Genomic DNA, 26,766 nt, shown 5'->3' with positions numbered 1-26,766 from the left:
ACAAATAACGAATGACCAAACTGATTTCTCAAGTCTGTGCTTTTTAGTGCTCCAAGCAAAATCCATCAAAACTAACACTGAACATGAAAATGTCACCAACTTCCTTCTGAAATTTCTGTCCCGTCACTCATGTCTTCCACAGTGCGTACACGTGCTCTCGGGAGCCGTCCGCTACCGCCGGAAGTCATAGCTGCGAAAGCCCTGACTTTTTCTTTCCAGTAAGACGCTCCTCTGCTTCCTGCTTACTCTTTGCATACGTTTATCCACTTTATTTTTATTTTAGGTGCCAGTGAACTTGTACGTCTTCCTTGGCTGCGAGGCAGAAACTGGCTCTTATTCAGCTCCCTGCCTCTAGTATCTGGCACAGGGTCTGGCACGTGATCGGCATTTGATAAATTTGTCGGGCGTGGAGGGGGTGGGGAGAGGAGAGATAAAAAGAATAATAATTTTAAAAAGCCCGGTCTATTTAGGAATTGATGTAGCTGGGGTGTATTTAAATGGCATGAAATAAAAGGATGACCTCAGTAACTACAGGAAAAAGCTGAACAGCTTATTGGCATGTACAGTGGAAAATGAAGACCAGTCAAGAACCTTCCATCCTTTTGTACTAGTACCTATGAGTTAGAAGTTAAAAATACTACAGGTGGATTAGAGAGTTTGTTTTTTTTTTAAGATTTTATTTATTTATTTGACAGAGATAAGCAGGCAGAGAGAGAGAGAGAGAGAGGAAGGAAAGCAGGCTCCCTGCTGAGCAGAGAGCCCCATGAGGGGCTTGATCCCAGGACCCTGGGATCGTGACCTGAGCTGAAGGCAGAGACTTTAACCCACTGAGCCACCCACGTGCCCCCTCTTTTTTTTTTTTTTTAATTTTTACAAATGATGATGATATAAATAATACATGTCACTGTACAAATTCTGCAAAAACAGAGTAGAAACATAGCCTGTAATTCTTTCACTCAGAGACAGCCACTGTTAGCATTTCATCTTGCTGCTTTTAGGCTCAGTTAAGTTTTAGTTCGTCTTTTACTTAACTTTTAAGGCTTTCTTCTTGGTTTATGTTGAAAAGTTTAAAACGAGATTATTTCAGGGGCACCTGGGTGGCTCAGTTGTTAGGTGCCTACCTTTGGCTCAGGTCATGATCCCAGGGTCCTGGGATCGAACCCTGCATGGGGCTTCCTGCTCAGCAGGAAGCCTGCTTCTCCCTCTCCCACTCCCCCTGCTTGTGTTCCCTCTCTCTGTGTCTCCCTCTGTCCAATAAATAAATAAAACCTTTAAAAAAGAAAAGAGATGATTTCAGGACTGCTTGAGAGTACAGAGAAGGTAAATTGCAGTTGGAATGGTCCTTGTCAACTGCAGTAAAAATTTGAGATGCTGTTTTTATTGTTGCTCAGGCAGGCAGTCAGCTGCTCAGGAAGCTGGTCCTAATCTTCCCCAGGTGGCTGCAGCCTCTAACCTAGAAGCTTCGAGGCCATTTTTCATATTCCCCTTACGCTGATTTGTATACATGCTTTTTTTTTTATTTTAAAGATTTTATTTATTTATTTGACAGACAAGGATCATAAATAGGCAGAGAGGCAGGCAGAGAGAGGAGGAAGCAGGCTCAACGCTGAGCAGAGAGCCCGATGCGGGCCTTGATCCCAGGACCCTGAGATCATGACCTGAGCCGAAGGCAGAGGCTTTAACCCACTGAGTCACCCAGGCACCCCTGTATACATGCTTTTATCTTTCTAGGAGGAGGCCACACTTGAACCCCTGAAGCTTGGTTGACATAATTGAATGAGAATCTGTATGCAAAATGGATATTCCCCGCCCCCCACCCCAGCCCCTGAAATACCACTTAGATCACATCACCTTTGAAAGCAAGCAAGGACATTTACGTTTATTCCTTTGTTGAAGAAACCTATTGAGTACTTCCTTTGTGTCAGGAATCACTGTCTCAGAATGAAGACACGTTTCTTGTCCTCAGGGAACTTGAAATGCTTAACAGAAAAAGAGGTAACCAGATGTTATGATAAATTATATAATAATAGTCCACTGATGTCCTAAAGAAGAGGGTGAGCAGAACTGACCAGAGAAGGTGTCAAGAGGAGGGGATGATTGGGGCACACGGGGGAGCTCATTTGGCTAAGCGTCCTGATTCTTGATCTCCGCTCAGGTCTTGATTTCAGGGTCATGAGTTCAAGCCCCACACTGGGCTCCGTACTGGGCATGGAGCCTACTTTAAAAAAAGAAAAAAGAAGAGGGGATGATTGAGTGGAATCTTAATGGAAAAGTGGGAGATTTTTGGCATGCAAACAGGCAGTGAGCACAGTATGTCCAATGAGTGAAGACACGCTGGTGTATACCCCTGGGGAAGTAAAGGTCGTCTGGCCCATCTGGAACGCGAGATGTATTAGAAATGGCAAATGAGGGGGAAATGAGGGAATGAATGTCAGAGCTTGGATTCTGTCTTACAGGCTGTGGGAAGCCTCTGAAGGATTTTAATCAAAAGCAAAGCCACAGTGAGGTATACTTTTCGGAAACATCGTCAGCGATAGAAAGGGTGGTGGAATTGGGGCCACGTTGGAAGCAGGGGTGTGCTTAGGGGATGTAGAACAGCCCCAGCAAAAGTGGGTAGGCAGATGTCCAGCAAGGCAGATTTATAGAGACAGAAATTGAATCAGTGGTTGCCTGGGATTGGAGGTAGGAACGGGGCAGGATTGGAGGTAGGAACGGGGCAGGATAAAACGGGCAGGAGGGATCTTTTCCGAGTGATGGAAATGTCAAAAAATTGCATGTGGTGATAGTTGCACAGCTCTGTAAAGTCTCTAAAAAATCCATTGTACATTTAAAATGAGTGAATTTTATAGTATGTAATTATACCTCAATAAAGCTCCTTAAATAAAGAGAGACAGAGGGGTTTCTCTTCTGGAAGGGCAGTAGCATTGAGAAAAGACAATGTGTGAACTGTTGAAAAAGAAATAGCATTTATGAGAGTTTGACCTTGATTTTTGTCTCACAGAGGCAGGGTGGTCATCTGTCAGGTCAGCCAAGTGGCCTTCCTGTGCTTCTGCACTTTTGTAAAAAGACCTCAACCCTATCATCTCCTTGGTAGGTTTCAAAGCATGTAGATCTGTCCTTAACTGGCAGTAGGGAGTCTGTGCTTTCTGATCCTTATCAAAAGGGACCTGTGGTCCGTTCATTTCTCTCGGCACTGTTATCCAGCAGACGGCTATCAGGTGCCAGGCGTTGTGTGGGTAATGGGACACAGGATCAAGCAGGTACAGTGTCTGCCTTCAGGGGGTTGATAGTCCAGCAGTGGGGACAGACATTACTTACAGTTAACATAACTGTTGTGTTGTATTTCCTTGTACAATAAGAAAACGACATCAACTTGAGATCCGAAGGGTAGTGCTGGGGTGGCAGTGGGGCTGCAGATCCCGGTCCCACACGCATCCAGCTGGCTTTCCTTGTTGGTGGGTGAGCCTTTTGAGTCTGGGCTATCCGGAGCTGCCTGGGGCCTTACATTATCTTGGTGTTCCGTAGAATTGCTTTTATTGAACTATACATTGGCTTCATTTTGTACGCGCTCGTGTTGGAAGAAATAGCCTTACCACATTCACACTCACTTATTACAGAAATGCTGTGGAAGTTACAGTCTTCAACATCATACAGCATCCCCCTCTTACTGTTGGGACCCACAAGAGAAATTTCCTCCTGATGACTGTTTGCTCTTTGTTTTGGTCTTTTAGTCACTCTGAAGCATCCCATCCCATCGAGCTTCAGATCTCCACACATGTCGGTCTCTCTGCCTGGAATGCCTCGTTCTATTCTTGTTACGTTTAACTCCTGCTTGCGTTCAGTTGTTAGTTCAGGTGTCCGTTCTTCAGAGAAGCCTTCCCTAACCAACACCCACTCCCCTTCCTAACTAGGTCCGGGTGGCTTTTTTGGTTTTTTGTTTTTTTTACTTTTTTAAGTAGGCTACACAACCAGCATGGAGCCTGGTGTAAGGCTCGAACTCATGACCCTGAGATGAAATCAGGAGTCCGATGCTTCATCTGACTGAGCCACTCGGCACTGTGGCACCCCCTAGGTCTGGTTCTTTCTTTCTTTTCTTTCTTTCTTTTTTAAGATTTTATTTATTTATTTGACAGAGACACAGTAAGAGAGGGAACACAAGCAGGGGGAGTGGGAGAGGAAGAAGCAAGTTTCCCGCTGAGCAGAGAGCCCGATGCGGGGCTTGATCCCAGGACCCTGGGACCATGTAGGTCTGGTTCTTAATGCAAATGTTCACAGCACTCTTTTTGACTTAGTCAGTTTTGGGTTGGATGCCTTGTTGTTTGGTAACTTTTTTGGTCTCTTATGCTGGTGGCAGGGAGATCTGTGAGGAGACTGCTTTTTTGTTTGCTGCTGTATCTCAGAGTCATGGTATAATATCATGCCCAATCAATACTTCCTGATTGGTTGAATGAATGAATGCACTGTGGGTACTAAATCTTGTGACTGTTTATTCTCTCCTTTCCTTTGGTGATTTGGGAGCTCAGGCCTCCTTGATTCTACCTCTGGTTCCCATGGCATGCATTTTGTGGACTAACATTTCCCTATGCTATTTCCTTTCTCAACTTCTTCATTTTTAAGTTCCAGTGTGTACTGTAAATTCCGGTAGGCCACTTAAAGCCCTTTTGGAGAAGAAATAATAAACAATTAGGTATACAAATAGGAAAAGAAAGGGAGAAGTCGAAGGGAAATGTTAGTGCCTTTAACCAGATGCAGGAGAGTTTTCTGTTGCATTGCTTTAATTTTATTTTCATTGTAAGAAGGGGAAAAAAGAAAAAGCTTGTCCCCTAATTTGGCAGGAAATGCCTCTGAAGAATTTGGGGCCTGTCTCTGCCCTGAGATGTTCTTCCCTGTAGCGGAAGGCTCGGGGCTGGGCTCGGCAGGGCCTCCTGGCCCAGTTGGGGGGTTGGGCACGGACCCGTGGATGCTATCTGTGCATCTCAGTGTTTCAATCCAGTTGACTTCCCCTGGGGGGAGGGTTTGGGCAGAGTCGGTGGGAGCTTTTTTTTTTTCCCCCTCTAAGAAGGAGAAAGAAATGAACTTGTCCTCTTGTGTTGCAGATTCAGTGGTTCTTTCCTTTGACTCCGCTGGACAAACACTAGGCTCAGGTACCAATCCCTCCCCCTCTATCCTTTCAGCACTCAGCACTTGGCCACATTTGAAGTGGAGCCTGGTGAGGTGGGGGGCGGGGTATCCGGGGAGGGCAATGGAATATCTCAGAACCGTGGGAAAGTCTTCAGGAGCTTTTCTGGGGACTCATGGTCTAGAAGGTGGGACGCAACATCCAGAAGACTGGCCAGCTGCTTTAACAGCGGGCACTTGGGGGAGTGTGGTTAAATGCTCCCTCCTCGTTCAGAATGTTCCAGGTTCATATAAAGGGTGTGTGTTTTCTGAGCACATATCGTGGCCCACAGAACGGGGCAGAGGTCATTGAGAGGCCCCACACTCTGGGGGTGCTAATTGTCATTGGGGCTCTCCAACACAATGTCAGGCCAATGGGAGTACAGCAGCTTCCTGAGGATACGCACATCCCATATACTGAAATACACACCTCCCCTGGGATGTGCACTTCACCGTGCACTTGTGCCAACCCATGTGCTGGCCGACAGACACCCTCTCTTCCCTGAGTCTAAGCGCAGGACATACAGGCTGACATACCCACTCCTTGGACACCAAATCCCTCCAGCTCAGTGGAGCTTGGCTCTCCTAGGTCTGAGGCCGTCTCCCTGCTCCACACCGCTGTGCTGTTGGCGGTGAGCACAAAGAGACATCACTTTGGGTCTTCAGCTTGCTGCCTTTACGTTGGTGTGGGAGCGCCAGGATGACCCTACTGTGTGAGAAGAGCGCCTCCGGGCATCACACCTGCGTTTTTAGTCGAAGATGGTGCTTCTCGTATTGGTGGGTGCCGCCTGTAACAGGGAGGCTTGGCTGGCATGCCAAGGGCAGTTAATCCATTTCGCTGTCCTCGAATGCAGTAGATATGATCAGTGTTTCACAAAGCAGCCCTGACGTTCCAGCAGCTACGGATGAGGGGAAAGAGGAGTTCAGAGGATGTAGTCACGGCTGCCCCTGTTTACTAAGGGCTTCCTGTGTGCCGACACCGTGGTAGGCGCTTCAGACACATCTTGCAAGGTGGATAGTGTATCTTTGATTATAGATAAAAGAAACTGATGCTCTGAAAGGTAAAATAACCTGTCCGGGCCACTCAGATCGGTCCGCCTCTGCAGCTCATACTGTCTCCCTTGTTATCTTACTGTCTCATGCCTCATGTGCTTGAGATGTACTCCACCCAAATGCTGAGACAAGAGAGATCACTTCGAGAGAGAGTGGATGGGGCGCCTGGGTGGCTCAGTGGGTTAAAGCCTCTGCCTTTCGCTCGGGTCATGATCCCAGGGTCCTGGGATCGAGCCCCGCATCGGGCTCTCTGCTCTGCAGGGAGCCTGCTTCCTCCTCTCTCTCTCTCTCTGCCTGCCTCTCTCCCTACTTGTGATCTCTATCTGTCAAATAAATAAAATCTAAAAAAAAAAAAAAAGAAACAGGTCATATAATGTGTTCAAAATATGTCATTTAAATCGGTTTTATGGTATGTTAATAAAAACACACGTAGGATTAAGAAAAAAAAAGAGTGGACAGAGAGAAAGTTTTTAAATAGACACAGAAGTTGTGTCTACTTTTATAGGAAAAGATTGATCAATTTTATTACATTCAAGTTAAAACCTTCTCATTAATCAGAAAGACACCTTTAAGAGAGTGATAAAGGCAATCCAGGGCAGAAAAAAGATCTTTGTAACACAAACAACCCAACAAGGGCCACGTTTCCAGAATGGAGAATTGCAGAAATCAATAGGAATAAAGAAACAACCTGGTCTCAAAACAAGCAGAAAGGCCTAAGTAGGCACTTCACAAAAGAGGAAATCCAGATGGCCAATAAACTTATGAAAGGGTGTTTGATTGCATTTTTCATTGCAACCTGGGGAAAGGCAAATTAGGATTTCTGTGAGGTCCCTCTGCACCTCTACCAAAATGGGAAAACTGGAAAAGCTTGCTATTCCAGGGTTGGTGAGGATGTGGTAGAGTAGAAACTCAGAGCCTTTACTGGCCAGAGGGTAAATTGGTTACAACCTTTTCATAAAAGACCATGAGGTATCTAGCAAAATTCGAATAGACACATACTTCATGACCTGGCATTTCCTCTCATAGCTATATTCCCTACATAAATGCATGCTTCTGTAGGTACCAAGATACGTGTACAAGATACATGTACAAGAGACTCTTGTCATTGGATGCAGCTAAAGACCTGGACAGGTGCATTTAGCAGGTGTTTGAGGACTCTGAGCTTTGAATGGCAGCAGACAGATTGGGGAAAAAGACTAGAATTAAGCATGCTGCACACTGGCAATGAATTTTTCATTTTTCCTCCAGTGTCCCATGTGCTAGACTGAAGCAGTGCACATCAGGGCACACGGGGAATTTCAGAAGACCTCTAGTTAGGGCTCTCGGGCAGGAAAGGGGCGCCGAGGCTCAGGCAGAGAAGAAGTCCCAGGGGTTCTTTTCCTCTGGTCTCTCGTGCCTTAGTCACCCAGCTGTCCCATGGTAGTAGCAGTGGTGGTGGGTTCAGTAGCAGCAGTGGTCTTCAAGCCCCTAAAACTGAGAAAGAGAAACCTTCCTCTCTGATCAGGGGATGTGTAATCCTGGGAGTGAAATTGGTTGCCTTTTTCTCCTCTGCCTTCCTGCTGGTTGGATTTGGGTACAGTCTGGAAAATGTGTGACAGAATATGCTAACTAAGATGCCAGCTTTCAGGCCAGAGAACCAAGAAGGGGAGGCCCAGTGAACTGGAAGGTACAAGGAGAAAACAGAGAGGGAAGAACTCAAAGTGATTCCAGAAAATTACGTAGGACCTTCTGGGCTAACCCGTGAGCTACGCATGCATGCTTCTGATCCTAACCAACATACCAAAGACTTTGAGAGCTGATCTGAAAGATAGACACAGCCTGAGTCCCAGACTGGACAGTGGGTGGTGCACACAGAGGACACACATGAGTGGGCTTTGACATTCAAACCACAGCCCATGGAAGGCAACTTGCCCCCTAAATCCAACCTGGTTAAGAGTCTGGTAGAAGAGAAAGGTCAACATTGCCCACTGGATTTATTTATTTATTTATTTGTTTTAAAAAGATTTTTTTTATTTATTTGACAGAGAGAGAGAGAGAGCACAAGTAGGCAGAGAGGTAGGCAGAGGGAGAGGAGGAAGCAAGCTCCCCGCGGACCAGAGATCCTGATGTGGGGCTCGATCCCAGGACCCTGAGACCAAGACCTGAGCCGAAGACAGATGTTTAACCTACTGAGCCACCCAGGCACCCTTATTTATTTATTTTTAAAGATTTATTTATTTCAGAGAGAGAGAGACTGTGTGTGAGCAGAGGAAGGGACAGAGGAGGAGAGAAAATCCTCAAGCAGACTCTGTTGCTAAGCACAGAGCCTGCTAAGCACAGACCCCGACACAGGGCTCGATCCCAGGACCCTGAGATCATGACCTGAGCTGAAATCAAGAGTTAGACATTTAACTGACTGAGCCACCCTGGCGCCCCCTTCTCCAGGATTTAAGCAAGAGCTAAAGTTTCATCACTTCATGTTCAAAATATCCAAGGTATAATCCAAAATTACTTACCATGTGAAGAACCAGGAAAATCTCAACACAGATGTTGGAATAATCTGACAATGACTTTATTTATTTATTTTTTCATTTCATTTTTAAAATTAATTTCTTTATTTTTTTATAAACATATAATGTATTATTAGCCCCAGGGGTACAGGTCTGTGAATCATCAGGTTTACACTTCACAACACTCACCATAGCTCATACCCTCCCCAGTGTCCATAACCCTACCACCCTCTCCCTACACCCCTCCCCCCTGGCCACCCTCAGTTTGTTTTATGACATTAAGAGTCTCTTTTGGTTTCTGACAATGACTTTGAAATGGCTATTATAGAGGCACCTGGGTGGCTCAGTGGGTTAAAGCCTCTGCCTTCAGTTCAGGTCATGATCCCAGGATCCTGGGATCGAGCCCCACATTGGGCTCTCTGCTCAGCAGGGAGCCTGCTTCCTCCTCTCTCTCTCTCTGCCTGATTGTGATCTCTGTCTGTCAAATAAATAAATAAATCTTAAAAAAAAAACAACAAAATGACTATTATAAAAATACTCCACAAAATAAGAGCAAACAGTGTTGAAACAAAAAAGATAGAAACTGTTAGGCCCTCCCCCCACCACCAAAAAAATAAATAAATAAAATAAGAAAGAACCAAATGGAGATATAGGGAAAAAAATACAATACTGACATTTTAAAAAAACTCAACTGAATGGACTCAGGAACAAAATAGAGATGAAGAGGAAAGAATCTATGACCGTGGAAGGAAATCAATAGGAATTACCCAGTGTGAACCACAGAAGAAGAAAGAGTTAAAGAGTTGAGCAGAGCCCCAGTGACGCATGGGGCAACACCCGGTTACTGTCTCCCATTGGAATCCTAGAAGAAGAGGAACAGTGCGGTACAGAAGAGTCACTCAAAGGAATAACGCCTAGAACTCCCCAGATTTGGTGCCCACGTGGGGTTTATCCTGCAAATGAAAGGCTGGTTCATCATTCAAATGTCAGTCAATGTAGACTGCCATATTTACTGTCTAAAGAAGGGGAACTACAAGGGGGCGCCTGGGTGGCTCAGTGGGTTAACCTGCTGCCTTCGGCTCAGGTCATGATCTCAGGGTCCTGGGATCGAGCCCTGCATCGGGCTCTCTGCTCAGCAGGGAGCCTGCTTTCCCCTCTCTCTCTGCCTGCCTCTCTGTCTACTTGTGATCTCTGTCAAATAAATAAATAAAATCTTTTAAAAAAAAAAAAAAGAAGGGGAACTACATGGCCATGTTAATTGGTGAAGAAAAGGTATTTAACAAAAATTCAGCATCTACTCCCAATTTAAAAAAACTCTCAGTGAACTTAGAAGGGAACTTCTTCAACTGGATACGAGGCATCTCCAGACAACGTACAGCGAACAGCAGCGAACAACGTTGGTGAAAACCTGCTTTCCCTCTGAGATCGGGAACCACTCCTGCAAGTCCTAGCTGGTGCAGGAAGGCAAGAAAAAGGAACAATGAGAGCACAGATTGGAAAGGAAGGAATAAAACCAACCCTCCTCATAGGTGACATGATTGTCTACATAGAAAATCTCAAGGAATCTACCCAAAAAACCCCTCCTAGAGCTAATAAGTGAGTTTAGCGAAATGATGTGATATAAGATCAAAACATAAAAAATTAATTATATGTCTATATACTAGCAATGAATAATTAAAAATTAAAAATTAAAATTTAACAGCAGCCCTTCTCCAAACCGAAATACTTACGTATAAATCTAATGGAATGTATGTGAGATCTGTGCATTCAGAGTGTTTCTTCTCCCACTTTTTTTGTCCCCATCCCCTGAAGTGTTCAACCCACAGATCTGGCAACCACTTTGATTGTTGCCCTTCCTCTTTCCCTTTCACCTTTTTTGTCTTCTGATGTGTCCTTGTCCAGCCTTTTTCTAGCAGCTCTGTCCAGGGTACCATCTTTTCTCCCCTGGTTAAGGAAGCACCTGCTGGTCTCTGCTCATTTGTTACCTCCTGGGTCATCCATTCTCCACACTGTAGCCAGAATGATCTTTTCAAATATAAGTCAAATCATATCTTGTTCCCACTGAACAAGACTTCTTTGACTCCTTTGACTTCATGGTGCACTTAAAATAAAATCCCAACTCTAAGACCTACAGAGTCCAACTTGCCGGCTCCACTCCTGTTTCTCTGGAATTATCTCACATTTGTGTTTTGTCCATTTGTCCCTCACTGCCCTCAAGCCACATTGGCATTCCTACGAGTCTGTGAATAGGCCAGGTCCTTTCTGCATCAGGGCCTCTGTGCTCAGTATCTCCTCATCCTGGAATGCTTCGCTCCCACTTCCCGTGACCGTCCCAGGTCTGTGTTCAGATGTCCTCTCTGCAGGAAGGCCTTCTTGGACCACTGCACCTAAAGTAATCTGCTCTCTTGACACCCAGTCCTTCTCTAGGAAGGTATGTCTTTATTTCTTCTTCGCACTCGTGCTCGCTTCGGCAACACATATATTTCTTCTTCGCACTCATCCTTCCTTCAAAGTATCTGCTCTTTACTTGTGTACTGTCAGTCTCCCCCAGTAGAATTTGGCCAGGGACCTTGCCTGTCTTGTTCATCACTGTGTCCCTGGTACTTAGAGAACGGTAGCTGGCACGTAATAGATGCTCAGTAAATATTTGTTGAGGAGTAGAAAAATAGAAATGGCGATGTCCATCATGCAGTGCGTACTTAAGGATTATGTAAAAAAAAGGTACATCCATATGGTGGAATACTGCATAGCCATTAGAAATGATGATGTAATTTTATTTTTATCGACACAGACATTGAGGATATTCTTGAGCAAGCAAAACAGGAACAAAGAGCATGTATATTGAGGCCACGTATAAGTAAAATTATATATGCACATTCACACATGTATTTCTGGAAAGAGAGATTTCTGAGAAGATATTCACCAAAATGTTTACAGCAATTGACTTTAGATCATGGGAATTTCAAATGATTCTTAACTTCATTTTTTTAAAAATCCAAAAAAAACTTATTATATAGTTAATGAATAGCATGTGTTAATCCTACTGCTGGGAAAAAAGAAAATTATTTTTTGGGAGAGAGGGACTCTGTCTTATTTTATGTAACAATTGCTTGGTGATTATTTGTCCTTATCTGCCCTACGAGGTGATAAGCTCCATGAAGTTTAGGATACGGACTGCAAAGTGAGCTGTTTTTGCTATGTCTGTCTTTTCCCCACTGCTCTTTTGACATGTCGTCCGCCAAAATTCTCCTGCAGCTTCACTCATGATACCCTGGGATGGTCTGGACACACTTAATAGAATAGAATAGAATTCCTTGCGTGCCCTGCTCAGGGCATGGCTGTTTTCCCAGGAGAGAGGGAACCAGGTGCATGACCCATTGGCCGGCACTGGCTGGACTGGGACTCCTACCTCCCAGTGAAGTTCCACTTTCTGCTGGCCCCAGGTGTCCCATGCTGGAGAAGAGCTATGCTGTGCTGGGACGGAGGGTCCATAGTCTCAGGGAACCATGACTTATCAGGAGCCTCTTGTGAGGCCCTCCCCTCCCCCGCACCAGCATGTACCCATTTAAGATTGGATTTTAGTTTGTGAACTTCTGAGTTATTTTACTGGGTCACTTAATTTAGTCTAGGTCAGTGAGTTTTTCTGTGTTTATCTTATAATACTGCTTTTCCTATTTTAGTTTGTCTTTGATGAATTGATCCTCCGTTATGATTTATTTCCCTGACTTGAGATGATGTGGGTGTTGGCCAGCCCCTCTGGGCTATTGCTGACTCCCATGACTCATGTGGGGCTTGGCTGGGGCCTTTGTCCATCACCCTGGGGCAGAGGCGTGGAGGTAATAGATAATTGCTCTCTTCCTATGTGGGTCTGCCGTTCTTATTGCCTCTGAGAGTCAGTGTGGCATAATTTAAAGAAAAGCTTCAGAGTCAGACCTGGGTTGGTTCAGCTGGTCTGCTTACCGGCTGGGGATTTAGAACATGTTCTCTCTGCTCTCTAAGCTTCTGGCCCCTCACACATAAAATGGAGATGGTGCCTGCCCCGTGGGGCCGTAAGGATTAAATAGAGAGTATAGGTAAAAGTATTGAGAGCAGTGTGAGTACACAGTAGGTGCTCAATAAACAGTTGTTTCCCTCACTTTCTCCTTTGTCTGTCTGACAGTCCATTTGCAACTGTTGCCAACTTTCCCTCTCACCCAAGCCATGGCCTATATTACTTATGTTTAATATAGCTCATGACTTTTATTGGCGACTGTGCAGTGCCATTCTTTTGGAAATGAGAGACCTCTTTCGGTTGGGATAGGTCCTCGTTCCATTTACCACCCAGCCCTTTGCACTTAGCCATTCATCACAGCTCAGCGGCTGGAGCCAAAGACGACCCCGTCAGAGAAGATCTGGCTACAGAGCTGCTTCCATAATGTGGTTGGAGTTTTCTGCCTGGCTAGCCTGTGTGTATCCTGATATAAAGTACTGTCATTTTCCCATAGAATGACATCCATATCTTTAGCCCATGAACTAAACTTTATATACCCCGATAGCGTTCCTCAAACTCCTCTCTTCGTGGGAAATGTTCTGATATCCTCAACAGCCATTAGTTACTAAACATCTGTTGTGTGCGGATTATAGGGACAGCTGGTGGGAATTTGTGGTGGCTCTTTAGACTGAAAATGGGAAGTGGGTCACTGGAGGCCAAAAACACCAGTAGCACAGTTGGCTCACGATGTGCACTTGTGTTCCAGAAATTCCATTCTGGGTGTCCGTGGCCTAAGGATGAGGCTAGAGTAGGATCCCTTGCTTGGGGACCTTCGAGGGAGGTCTCACTTCATTCTACAATAGGATCTTGCTGTGTAGTGTGGTGTTCCCAGCTGTTTACACATGAGAGCAGAGGTTGAGAATGATTCTATTTGTACACCACGCTAAAATAAACAGGGGGGACTTAGGATTATCTAATTGGGTACTGTGAGAACATTTACAATTTTTTTTTAAGATTTTTTTTTTTTTTTTGACAGAGAGAGGCGCAGCAAGAGAAGGAACACAAGCAGGGAGGAGAGGGAGAAGCAGGCTTTCTGCAGAGCAGGGAGCCCAATGCAGGGCTTGATCCCAGAACCCTGGGATCATGACCTAAGCCGAAGACAGACGCTTAACGACTGAGTCACCCAGGCATCCCACATTTATGATTTTCTTTACGGAATTATGAGCAAAATGAAATACAAAGTATTATGGAGTATATTAAATGTTGAATTGCTGTAAGACCCAGATTGGCATTTTCAAATTTTTAAGTGAAAAGCTCGAGCTTATTTCAGTGTTCATAATTTTTTATATCAGGGCTTATGCCTCCGAGGTGGTCAGTTTTCATAAATGTTCCATATGTGCTTGAAAAGAAAGTGCATTCTCTACTCGTTGGGTGTGAGGTACTCTGTATATCAGTTCAAATTTAGTGATGGTTCTGTTCAGGTCTTCTGACTTCTCATGGATTCTGTGAGCCTGGTTTTTCAGTGGTTCTCGTGTTTCCCATTGTGATGACAGAAGACTTACATATTTCTCCTTGTAATTTCGTTAATTTTGCCTTAAAGAGAGAGAGTTCATCACTAGTTGCATGCACACTTTAGTATGTAACCTCCTTTTGTTTATGTCCAGTGTCTGAGCCTCCTAGGAGTTTGCATGAGCTCAGAACACCAACGTGGTCCTTTGGAACGGCAGTGGAAGAGTTAATGGTTAATTTCAAAGACCACTGGGCTCGTTCATGTGTCTGACGTGGTGCAGGTGCAGGAGGAGAAAAGCAGAGATTTGCATTATCCATGCCACTTCCCACCTGGAGCCTGGCAGCGGACACACATGTGCTCCTTGGTCAGGGATTTTTATAATGCTGAGCTTTGCAGCTTGGCTGAGGCAGGAAGCCCAAACCACCAGACTAAACATCTCTCCCTCCCTGCATGGCTGTGGGCTTGCTGCTTTGACACCTGAGGAGAGAGCACCTTCAGGCCCTGGGGGCGCTGTCTACGCACATTGGCCTGTGTTGTGCCCACAGACTTGCGAGTCCCAGAGTCTTGTGTACTTATGACAGATTCGCCATCCATGGGCTGCTGGTGAGACCCAGGCTTTAGTGCCAGCTTCCCGGCTGCAGGTTGACCTTGAAGAGTTGGTACACTCAAAATAGCATTTCTCTTGTCTAAGCGGCATTCACATGCAGCTTCAAAAAACACATTTGTATAGAGTAAGATGCTCTGGGCTCTGCAGCCTTGCCCAAACCCGACAGTAAGGAACTTTGTACCTGTGTCCCAGAGCATTGTCTCTGCCTCCCTGATTGCTTTCTGTTCTAGTTTACATTTCCTAAAGATCAGACGTAAGCTTTCCTGCTAGTCCAGGAACTCCATGAGGAACAGGGCACAGATCAGTCCACCAGTTCCCAGCTTCTGACTCTGAGAGTGCAGGTTTGGTCAGGTCAGATCCCTGGCTGCGCTGGAAATGGGGTAGTCACTCAGGAGCCTCAGGAAGTCTTTGTGGAGAAAGTTAAGTTTTTGGCTTTTACAAATGACAGGAGAGAATTGCCTGGGCAAATGTGGAGTCCTCAGAAGGAAACCCCAAAGTAAAAGCCAGAAACCGAAATGGGGGAAAAGTGCCTAAGAAGAGCCAGGGCAGGCTCTGTGTGGGCAGGTGACTGTGACGTAATCGTATGGGTGTGCTGGGAGCGCTGTGAAAGGGGTTGGGGCTGGCGACAGGGAGCTGCAGCTGCTGACGGCATCATGGGTGCACGGTTCCTGTTGCCCCCTGCAGCAGGGGGTGGAGGGAGACAAAGAATCCCGGTCTTAGGGCTACTCAGTAGGCTCTCTTGGTCATCCGGTCACTCCATTCATTCTTCCATCTGTTTAGCATGTTGATGGAATACCAACCTCTATGCCAGACCCTATACAAGATACATTGAGTTAGGATTGTTTAACGGCAAGCAACAGAAATGGAATCTGGCTACCTTAAAAGAAAAAGGAATTTGCTGGAAGGTCACATGTACCCATAGAACCCAATTAAAGGTCAAGCAGCTGGTCCTCAGAAAGGACATGAAGGGCAGTGCCAGGAATCTAGATTACAATGAACGGTCCATTTCTTCAGCACCCTGTTTTACTCCCTGCTACCACTCAGTTTAAGAGAGAAAGAGACCAACTAACTAACCTAGCTTTTGTCTAGTGCCTCCACTCTGGTCGGGCAAATCCTGTTCACAGTCTGACCACTCACCTGCAGGAGAAGAAAAGGGCAGTTCCTTCAGAGAAATTCAAGGGGCCTTGAAGGAAGTGCCAAAGGAAGACAGAAGTGCCACGAGGACAAATGATCGTTAGTGCTCTAACAGTCTGTTAGAGGGGCCTGAGAGAGGGGTCACAACCTAGGCACGAGGGTCAGCGAATGCTCTTCTGAGAGCACATTTGAACTAGGGTCTAAAGGATAAGCGGGAATTAAGCCAAGTAAAGAGGCGAGGACCCATTTCAGACAGAAAAACACTGCTTCTAAGAAAAAGTCTTGTGTTGAGACAGCTCATGGTTATTATTATTATTATTATTATTCAAGGAACTGAATGAAGGCTGGAATGGCCTAAGCAGAGAGCACAGTGGGGAGGATAGTGCAAGATGGAGACAGAATGGTAGGTAAAGGCCAAGCCACAAAAGTCCTTGTGGCACTACCAAAGTACCTGTTAGGTTTTACTTTGACAGCTGTATCTCAAAGGACGAGTGGGTGTTTGCCAAGTCAGCAGGGTAAGTGAAGGCACTGCAGGTAGAGGAAACGTTGTCTGCAGTAGCTCTCAGGCAGAAAGGCTACCCCAAGGGGAGTGGTGGAAGGTGAGGCCGGGAGGACAGGTACAGACAGAGGAAGAGCTTGCCGCACGGCCTAAGCAGCAGTGCTGATCCAACAAAAGCAGTGACTGTGGTGCAGGGAGAAGGATCTGTATTTAGAAATGAGAGAGGATACACCAAACGTGTCTTTCTTGGAGGACTGAATGGTAATGGCCCTAGCAAACAAACAAAACAAAACAAAACAAAAAATAGGACTGGGGGATAGGTTGCAGTTAAGTCTGACTTGCAGCATTTTGAGTTTGAGGTGACTGTGGGTCACTTAGGAGCAATGTGTAGGGAATAACCGATGTGGGAAGGGGTTGGGAATAAGATTTAAAGTGAAGGGAAAAGCATATATAAAGGCCTAGAGATGATAAAGATACTTTGGAGGAAAATAAAGTAGCTCAGCCTGGCCAGAGCATGGCATTTGGCAGGGGCAGAGTGGGCGTGATGCAGGGACTCCAAAAGTTAGGTTGGAATGATCGCTGTAGGTCAGATCCTGAAGGGCCTTATGAACCAAGAGACTGGGATTCATTCTTAGAACAATAGAGGGCATTCAGAGGTTTTAAGCAGAGTTATTTATTTTTTATTTTTTTATTTTTTAAATTTTTTTTTAAAGATTTTATTTATTTATTTGAGAGAGAGAGAGAGCATGAGAGGAGAGAGGTCAGCGGGAGAAGCAGACTCCCTGCCGAGCAGGGAGCCTGATGTGAGACTCGATGCCGGGACTCCAGGATCATGACCTGAGCCGAAGGCAGTCGCTTAATCAACTGAGTCACCGAGGCGCCCCTATTTGCCTGGGTGGCTCAGTGGGTTGGGCCGCTGCCTTCGGCTCGGGTCATGATCTCAGGGTCCTGGGATCGAGTCCCGCGTCGGGCTCTCTGCTCGGCGGGGAGCCTGCTTCCCTTCCTCTCTCTCTGCCTGCCTCTCTTGTGATTTCTCTCTGTCAAATAAATAAAATCTTAAAAAAAAATATTTTAAAAGACTTTTTAATATACTTATTGACAGTGAGAGAAATCATAAGTAGGCAGAGAGGTGGGCAGAGAGGGGAAAGCAGGCTCCCTGGTGAGCAGAGAGCCCTATGTGGGGCTCGGTCCCAGAACCCTGCGATCATGACCTGAGCTGAAGGCAGAGGCTTAACCCACTGAGCCATCCAGGTGCCCCTTATTTTATTTTTTTTTAAGATTTTATTTATTTGACAGCACAAGGAGGGGGAGCTGCAGAGGGAGAGAGAAAAGCAGACCCCCCACTGAGCAGGGAGCCTGACATGGACCTCGATCCCAGGACCCTGGGACCATGACCTGAGCTGAAGGCAGACACTTAATGACTGAGCCACCCAGGTGCTCCTTAAGCAGAGTGGCTCAGTCAGTTAAGTGTCTGACATATGACATAACCATATTTGTCATGTAGAAAGATAGCTCTGGTCACATCAAGAAGAATCTGTTAGGGACAAGACAGGAGGCAGGTAATCCAAATGAGAGGTGAACCTGGCTTCTTAGTCAAGGATAGTAAAAATGGACAAAAGTAAGTGGATTTGAGATCCATTTAGAAGATGAAATTAAAAAACAAAACAAAACACATGGTAATATGTGCACTGCAAGGTTTATAGCAGCATTATCCACAACAGCCAAATTATGGAAATAGCCCAAGTGTCCATCGACAGATGAATGGATAAAGAAGATGTGGTATATATACAATGGAATATTACTCAGCCATAAAAGGATGAAAGCTTGCCATTTGCAAGGATGTGGATAGAGCTAGAGAGTGTTGTGGAAAGTGAAACAGAGAAGAACAAATACCATATGATTTCATTTATGTGTGGAATTTAAGAAGCAAAACAAATGAGCCAAGGGGAAAAAAGAGAGGCAAACCAAGAAACAGACTCTTAACTATAGAGAACAAACTGGTTATCAGATGTGAGGTGGGTGGGAGGTGGGTGAAATAGGTGATGGGGATTAAGGAGTGCACTTGTGATGAGCACTGGGTATTGTATGGAAGTGTTGAATTGCTATATTGTATACCTGAAATTAATATTACATCACACTGTATGTTAACTAACTGGAATTTAAATTAAAACTTCATTATTTTAAAGATTTTATTTATTTATTTGGGAGAGTGCAAGTGAGGTGATAGAGAGTACAAGCCAGGTTGTGGAGAGGCAGAGGGAGAAGCAGATTCCCTGCTGAGCAGGGAGCCCAACGTGGGGTTCGTTCCCAGGACCCTGAGATCATGACCTGAGCTGAAGGCAGACACTTATCAGACTGAGGCATCCTTGAAGAAAAACTTAAAAAAGAAAAGAAAAGAAAAGAAAAATCAAAAGGATACGCTAATTAAATAGAAGGAAATAGGAATCAAGGAATTCTCCCAGGTTTCAAGCTCGGCAGCTGGGTGAATAGTAGTACCATTCATTAAGGCAGGGACTACAGGAGAAGAACCAGGTTCTGCATGTGTGAGAATGATGAAGGAGAACTCTGTGTGGGGCAGTCTGAATTTCAGGTGTCTGTAGAAAGTGGATATGTCCAGCAGACAGCTGGATATACAAGTCTGGACCTCAGGAGAGGAAAATCTCAGACCGAAGACTGAGACTAAAATCTACTTTGCCTCTCATCTTAACCCTACAAAGCTTAAAAGCAAACCTTGAAAGGATCAAACTTTCTAAGTAATTTAACTGCGCCTCAAAAATAAATAAGGAATGCACAAATATCCTGCACCCAACAAAGTAAAGTTCACATGGCTGGCATCCCATTGAGAATGACCAGGCTCACCTGCTCACCTGAAACTAATACAACACTGTATGTTAACTATACTGGAGTTAAAATTAAAAACTTATGGGTGCCTGGCTGGCTCAGTCTGTGGAGCATGTGACTCTTGATCTCGGGGTTGTGAGTTTGAGCCCTACGTTAGGTAGAGGTTGCCTTTTAAAAAATCCTAAAAAAATTAAATTAAAAACTTAAAAAATGTTTTATATATAATGACCAGGTAATTCAGAAAAGCATGAAAAAATAATCCATAATAAGGAGAAAAAACAGTCAATAGAAACAGGCCTAGTTATAACAAGTGATAGAATTAGTAGGCAGAGACATTTGAAACATATACTGTATCTTCAAGAAGATAGAAGAAAACATGAGAATATTAAGGAAAGACATTTAAGATATAAAAAAAGAAATTTAGAGTAAAAAATAGTGTTCGTGATGAAAACTGTACCAAACCAATAAATAGTCAGTTAGATACTGCAGAAGATAAGAGTGGTGAACTAGTAGATACTTTAATAGGAATTATCTAGAATAAATACAGAGTGCAAAATTACTGGAAAAAAAAATGAACAGAGCACTTCAGTGAGTGGTGGAACGTCAAGCAGCCTAATACTTGTATCATTGGAACTCCCCTGAAGAGAGGGGAGAGCAGAAAAAATTTTGAAGAAATAATGGCTAGAAAATTTTCACATTTGATTAATATAGATCCAAGAAGCTCCACAAACCCCAAACCCAGGAAAGGTGATGAAAACTGCACCACAGCACATCATGAGTACTTCCTTCATGGCTCCAGGAAGCTGGCATTTGAGAGGAAAAGTGGCCTTCCCTTGAGAGCTGCAGACAAAGCGAGGTCTCACACGGCAGAGCCAGGCTTCAGGTCTACTGGGAGGTGGAGGGAGGTAAGCCAGAGGGCAACATGAGAAAGATTTTAAAAGGAGATTGGTGCGGGAAGAAAAAAATCCCACAGTGTCATGAGGATGAGAGGGAAAAAGTCCACTGCCCGTTATAACAGTGGCCCATTTGACGTAGTCTGTGGCCATACCTGTTGTTCCCTGAGAGGTTAAGCTAGCTCTCAGTTTTCCAAAGACTTCCTACTGTTCCTGAGAGCCTGCATTTGTCCGGGACAGCACATTTCTTCTTCTGGAAAATGCTCCTAACCACATGTGTCCTGTGGGAATCATGATTCTTTTACAACACTTGTCTCCTGTCACTGTGATGAGAGCAGGCGTGAGGAACGGATGCACACCAGGCCACTCCTGGACCTTCCCTGGGAGTTTCGCCATTAGGAGCAGAAAGACCGAGTCTCTGTCCGTTTTCAGAGACATAACTGAAGATCTGTGTCTGAAAGTTGATGGCAGCATGTTTTCTGATGGGAAGGAAGCCGGTCAGGAAGAGTAATGGCTGAGGGAGGCCCAGTGGTGTTCCAGTTAACTTTCCATGGTCCCTGAAGCCCTCTGCACCCTGGTCCTTTCCACAGTTTGGTTGTGTGAACCATTAAATTGCCCTTTTTGCCTGAATTAGTACAACCAGTATATTGAACATTCAAGACACATCAGGGAATAATCAAAGCTGACTTTATTTTGTCTCCTTGTGTCCCCTTAAAATGTTTTCAGTGTGGGAGGTCCAGAGAATTTTTTTGATACCTCTGAGGTGATAAAAATCCCATGGTCACATTGAGTCACCAATTCCAAAATTAGAGTATCCAGCCTTATGTAAGAGCCATAGCTTTCAATTCATTCAAAGCTACAGTGACTTCCCCTCCCTGCCCTCAGGGCTTCCTACCAGCAGGTGCCTGACCCTGGGAAGGCGATGTGCCCTGCTTGGCCTTCTCCTCCCACTCCTCCCCAGATGCTGGCTGCTGTTTCTGACCTCTTTGGAATCGCTGGGGAAGGGAGAGAGAGAATGGGAGCAGAAAAGACACAAGATCCTGTGAACACACTCTCCGCTGCTGAGTGTTTAAAGCTAACATTTGTGGGGTGCTCTGATAGGCATTTTAGAGACCCCCCTCCAATGAGGGACCTCTGCTGTGCAGTTCCCCTGAGAGGGGCAATGTGCCCACCAGAGCCTCATCACTCCTTCTACAGCTCCTGGACTTGGTGTCTGCCCCACAGGGCTCTCTGCGGCGGCCCTGGCCACCCTCCGGACAGGTGTTTTGGAAGGGACCCCAAACAAACTCACAACAGCTCATTCACACATCCTTTTCTGTAACAAATCCTGGGAGCACTGGCCAGTTCTGACGCACCTCTCCTTTGCATCCAGCCCACCTTGCGTCCCTTACACCGGTCAGGTGGAAGTCGGGCACCCGAAGTCCACCTTGTTCCCCACTTTTGAGGGTCAAAGTGAAGCCTCCCTCACCAGGCGTGAGGGAGAGACAAGAGTACTACGCATCCTGCCCCTTCAGTGAGATGGAGTCCCTAGCACAGCTCTCTCCAGGGAAGCAGTTCAAATTCTCCCTCCTTAATTGCTCATAGCCGGTTACTTTTATATTTGGTGGAGGGAGGGTCTTTTGAATTATGTAGCAAGCTCTCAGATATTTTTTACAGCTCAGTCTAGAACCTCACTTTAGTGTCTGAAATGTATCTTAATGTCTGAAATGTATCATCCCACAGGCTTGGCTGAAATACTCTTTTTTTTTTTTTTTTTTTTTTTTTAAGAGAGAACGAGCAAGCAATGGGGCGAGGGTGGGGTGGCGCAGAGGGAGACTGGGAATCCTAAGCAGCCTCCAGGCCCAGTGCAGAGCCTGACTCGGAGCTGGATCTCACGACCCTGAGATCGCAACCCAAGCCGAAGTCCAGGGTCGGACGCCTCACAAACTGAGCCACCCAGGCGCCCCTGAACTACTCTTTTTAGCATGCTATTAGATTATTGATTTGGATACATGACCATCGTGACCAAAGAGTCCCGGTAATAACAGTCAGCAGGTACTTAGGGACCATCGACTGGGTGCAGCCACAAAAAAGAAATGTTTCCAGTCCTCATGGGCTGCCAGCCTAGGACAGAGTTTATAGACAGAGAAGCCCACTGGCTGAGTCCTGCCTGGGGACATATTTTTGGGTAATCCTCCTACTAATCTTTAAATTTTCCTTGAATGTACTGCTAATAGTTACACATTGAGAAGGTTTATCCTTAAAGAACCAGATTCTTGGCTTTTAAAACAAAAATCGGAACATGGCAATGCTGGGCCTGCATCACTGGTTGCCTTTGTTATCTGGCGCTGGCGGAGAACCCCCTCCTTCGGCAAGGCATGGAGTCTCCAGATGGGCTCCACTCCCTCTTGGCTCTGTGACCCGAAGGCAGTGTCAGTTGCCATTTATCATTGTTGGGCTCACACAGTTACCTTTCCTTAAATTACAGAGTAAAATGAAATATCTCTGGTACTCAGAGCAAGAGCAAAGACAACAGTCCAGGAGAGCCACGAAGGGAATTTCTTTAGAAACACAAAGTTTTCTTCTCTATTTAATATGCAGTTAGCATGTGTATGTGGGAAACCAAACTTAAGACACCACTGGAAAATAATCTGTAGACATTATGGCTACCGTACAAAAATGCACAGTGAGAAGAAGACATTTCAACAGGATGGATTTGTTTTCAGTGCAGCTAAAATCAGTAGTATGAATTACCATGGGAGAGTATCACATTCCCCCTCCTTCCCTCGTTTGTGTTATGTTCTTGCTTGGCCCTGACATCTGAGTTTGCAGTAAGGGGAAAACATTCTCTGGATTCTGGAAGGAACCAGCCAAAGCACGGATTCATTGTATGTCCAGGGAAGTCTTAACTTGGGCCCGAGGAGCTGTAGCAGGCTGGTTGCCCCAAGGTTATGACCACATGGGGAAAAGCAACAGGTGTGGGCAAGTTAATGATTTTTTATTTTTTATTTTTTTTACGGAATGACAAATAGTCTTGCTGAAAGAGTATTAACCTTCAAAACTAACCCTTTTTGCAAATTTTGTTTTCAATTTATTTTTAAAATTGAAACCTTTTTTTTTTCCTTGTTGACTTTTATAGATTCCTGAAATATTAAGCAGTCTCCCATCCACTTATCTGAGAGCAAAAGCAGAATTATTTTGAGGAAAGGCTTTGACTGCCCGAGCATATTCTCCTGGGAGGCCAGCTTCTGTCGGGCTGCGTGTCCTAGTTGGTATCTTCAGTTTTAAGAAGAGGAATTACTCTCTCTTAAAAATAAGAGAAGAGTAATTCTCTTCTTAAGCTCTGCTGCTTAAGAAAGAGTTCAAATCCGGGCCTTACTTAGCCTTGCAGAATGGCTCCTTCGAGGTACTTATCAGTATGTGTAACTTCCTTCTCTTGGCCCATCTTTGAGTTCCTCAAAAGCCTTGCGGCATGGTCTTTTCCATTTAGTTGTTTGGTCTCAGTATTCTCATTTATCCTCAGGTGAAGCCAGGCCAACTGAGAGCTGCATTCATAGGCTGCCTTATTTTGATGTAGCCACTCTACACACACACACACATACTTTGCAATCATTGAACACAGGTACAAGAAATCGCCTTAGGGCACTTCTCAAGTCTTCCTGGCATGAATAGCTGTGATTCTCCTAGTTTATTTTATGAACACTGTAAACCATTTTATCAGTGTTTTGCACTTAGCTTTTGCTAACGCTGCAGAAATCTTGGGCTGGGGTAAATCTGTAACCTTCCTCCAGCGAGCACATAGGACCTTTTAGGTCATCCGGTTTTGGTATTCTTATCCTGGTTGTATTTTGTTATTTTTCTTATGCTTATTTTCCCCTTCAGTCCCAGATGCCTTCTTTTTAAAAATCTTGTACTTCCTACCACTTTGTAAAACTACTTCAACTTCATTTTACGATGAGGGAAGATGTAAAGAACTTAAACTGTTCAGGATTTTTATCAGTTGTCGTAGACATCTTACAACTTATATTTAGATTTCATTTTCAGTTCCCTAATATTTATGTAACTAGATCTGTCAGGTCTTTGTGGCCATCATGAAGAGGCTGGGTTCATTGCCATGGGTTTGAAGACCCCTTGGCTACGGAATGAAGATGTAGTGAACACGACTGCTTCAGCAAAAATTATGATACGAGCTTAGAGGAAGCAGAGATTGCTTCTGGCCCTGTTACTTCTCCGGGGGTCCAGTTTTGTGGTTTAAGTAAATTTCAATCAAGTACCACATTTAAACAGGAAGGTAGTTTCATGCCAGCATAGGACTGTTGGCCTAGAGGGTCTGGGAAACACCTGGCATTGAACCTGGTCCTTCATAAAACAGGTGTTCAGCAGTTCTCTGACGTAAATTTAGTCGTGACTTATGAGTTTGGCTCTGTTCCTTGAGCAGTTGTCTGTCCCGTGGTCTGTGTCTGGGAAATGCAACCTGCTCGTGTCAGCAGTGGCTTGACTCCAGTGACATTTTCTGCTTTTCTTTTTCAGAGTATGATCGGTTGGGTTTCCTCCTGAAGCTGGACTCCAAGCTGTGAGTAAAATGCAAAAGCGCCTTAACTCTGTGGTAGAGATGTCTGTGGGAGCTGGGGTCCAGCTTCAAAGGGTCATGTGCTCTGCCCCGTGTCTGTTGGGGGACTCCCTGGGGCCTCTGGCCTCAGTCTGCCAGCAAACTCTTAGAGCATGTACCATTTGCGGGGGCCCAGAGAGGATGGAATTGTGGGTGCAAACCTAAGGCTTGAGACTTGGCTGGCACGGACAGCTCCTGCCAGGTTCCGGGGACAAGGAGGCCCCCGGGGAGGCTTCTGCTACAGAGCAGAGGATGGTTGAGTATGGTTGAGTTGCAGCAGGAAGCAGTGACCAGGCAAAGATGTCCTGCAGCCTGGCGTGCAAAGCCTTCTGTGATCAGACCCCCTCCCCTGCAGTAGCTCCTAGCCCTCTGCCGCAGGCAAACCCTCCATTCCCCTCCACCTCGGCTTGTGCTTGTTATCTGTGCCTGCGCTGCCCTTTCCTTGCTGCCCACCTCGGAAAACTCAAAGGCCGCCTCTTCCCTACACAAAATTCATGATCTCTTCCGCGATGCTTCCTCTGTCACCAGTGAGCTCATCGTAACTATAATTAACTGTGTGATAATTGTCAATTTATTAAGAGTACGGGCTTGGTGCCAGGCTCGCTTGGTTGGAATCCCGGGTTGCCATTTCCTTTCTTTGTCATTTGGGGCAAACTCCTGCGCCAGTTTGAGCCTCAGTTCCATCTGTAAGATGAGGACACCAATATGCCTACCTCCCAGGGTTATGGTAAGGATTTAATGGGAATGATTAATTCATACGGATTTTCAACTACAGAGTATCTAATCCTCTGTTCTGGCCTTCTTGGCCTCCCTAGCACCTAGCCAGGGCTGGCGTGTTTGTGAGGTGCTCGATAGACCCGGACCGTGGCTGCATGGATGGATGCATGAAGGACAGGTGGATGACTGTACACTTCCCCTTTAGGCTGGGATGCCTCGATGGGGCTGCAGCCATGCTGTGTGTCCGTCCCCTGCATGGCTCCTCGCACCCGGCGGGTTTGCAGTAAATGATTGCAAAACCACCTGTGGCTCCTTTTGGTTATCCATCGTCTTTGTGCACCTTTGTGCCCTTGTTCTGTCCCAGACAGATGTGGAAGATGGGAATTGTGTCTCCTTCCTTTCCTCCCTTGCATGCGCCCTTGACCATAGCTGCTTGTGATGGTGATGACTGCACCTACACACGAGACATCGAATCGGGGGCTCTCCGGCTTTCGCACTGAATTGTCCAGCCTCTAGGCCTGTTTCCTAGTTGTCTGGCTTTGTGATTCTTGTGCCTCCTACTGTGAGTTCAGGCATCATGATTCTCCCAGCTTTTACACATCACGGAGGCAGCCCCAAGGGGAGGATGGTCTGCTCTTTACACCAGGCGAGCCGAGAGATGTCAGCCACATGTTAACATCTGGGGAATGGGGCCCACTCATGCTAGAAAGCCATAAGCTACCCCCTTAGAAAAGTTCTTAATTTAGTGCTCTGGGCGAAAAAGAAATCAAGCATAAGCTGTAAACAAGTGAAATGCCACCAGAATGGAAGAGATGTAGTGATTTACCAAGTCAGATCACACTGATGAACAAAAGGCATGTTTCCTAGGACGTGTTAACTACAGTGTTTAAACTGTCTCCAGCAGCGTGAGGAGGGGAATTAGGAGGACGGTCCTGTCGCTGCTGAGCTGGCTAGTATATGGTGGGTTGTTGTGCGGCTCTCTGTTGCCCACCAGGCCAGGCCCACGAACCATTTGAGTCAACTTGGTCTTTAGCCTAGGGAATAACTCACAAGTTAAGGTACAAGCTAGAACGTTTCTGCCTCTGATTGCAAAGACTTCTCCAGTCCAGTGCTTATCTTCAGAAGAAAGCATAGCCATGTGGGAATGATTTTTACCTGCTTCCAGGGAAAAGTTTCCAAGTTCAGGGTACTGAGCTCTGGAGGTGATCCCTTAGCAGTGGCCGGATCTCCTCTTCTGAAGTAGCCTCCTGCTGTATTACGTTCTACTTCTGAAGTACAGGAGGGAACCTGGACTTGAATCAGAAGGGC

General features: G+C 45.5%; 1 protein-coding gene across 19 annotated transcripts in view; it reads left to right on the top strand.

Moving 5' to 3' along the window:
* The window catches only part of ST3GAL3 (ST3 beta-galactoside alpha-2,3-sialyltransferase 3), a 194,142-nt gene that overhangs the window by 70,137 nt on the left and 97,239 nt on the right, over positions 1 to 26,766 (top strand). For 12 of the 19 annotated variants that reach the window (XM_046006412.1, XM_046006500.1, XM_046006402.1 and 9 more), the window contains 2 exons: positions 5,097 to 5,144; positions 24,663 to 24,705. In XM_046006412.1, coding sequence (XP_045862368.1) covers positions 5,097 to 5,144; positions 24,663 to 24,705 — 91 coding nt within the window. Of the gene's footprint in view, positions 1 to 3,007; positions 3,091 to 5,096; positions 5,145 to 20,057; positions 20,166 to 24,662; positions 24,706 to 26,766 lie in introns of those variants that run through there. The other 7 variants (XM_046006433.1, XM_046006455.1, XM_046006488.1 and 4 more) reach the window with 4 other exon arrangements.

The sequence above is a fragment of the Meles meles genome, chromosome 1 (genome assembly GCF_922984935.1).
Source record: "Meles meles chromosome 1, mMelMel3.1 paternal haplotype, whole genome shotgun sequence".
Taxonomy (NCBI): Eukaryota; Metazoa; Chordata; class Mammalia; order Carnivora; family Mustelidae; genus Meles; species Meles meles.
Note: the sequence above shows the minus strand (reverse complement) of the source record. Positions and strands in the feature narration are given on the sequence as shown.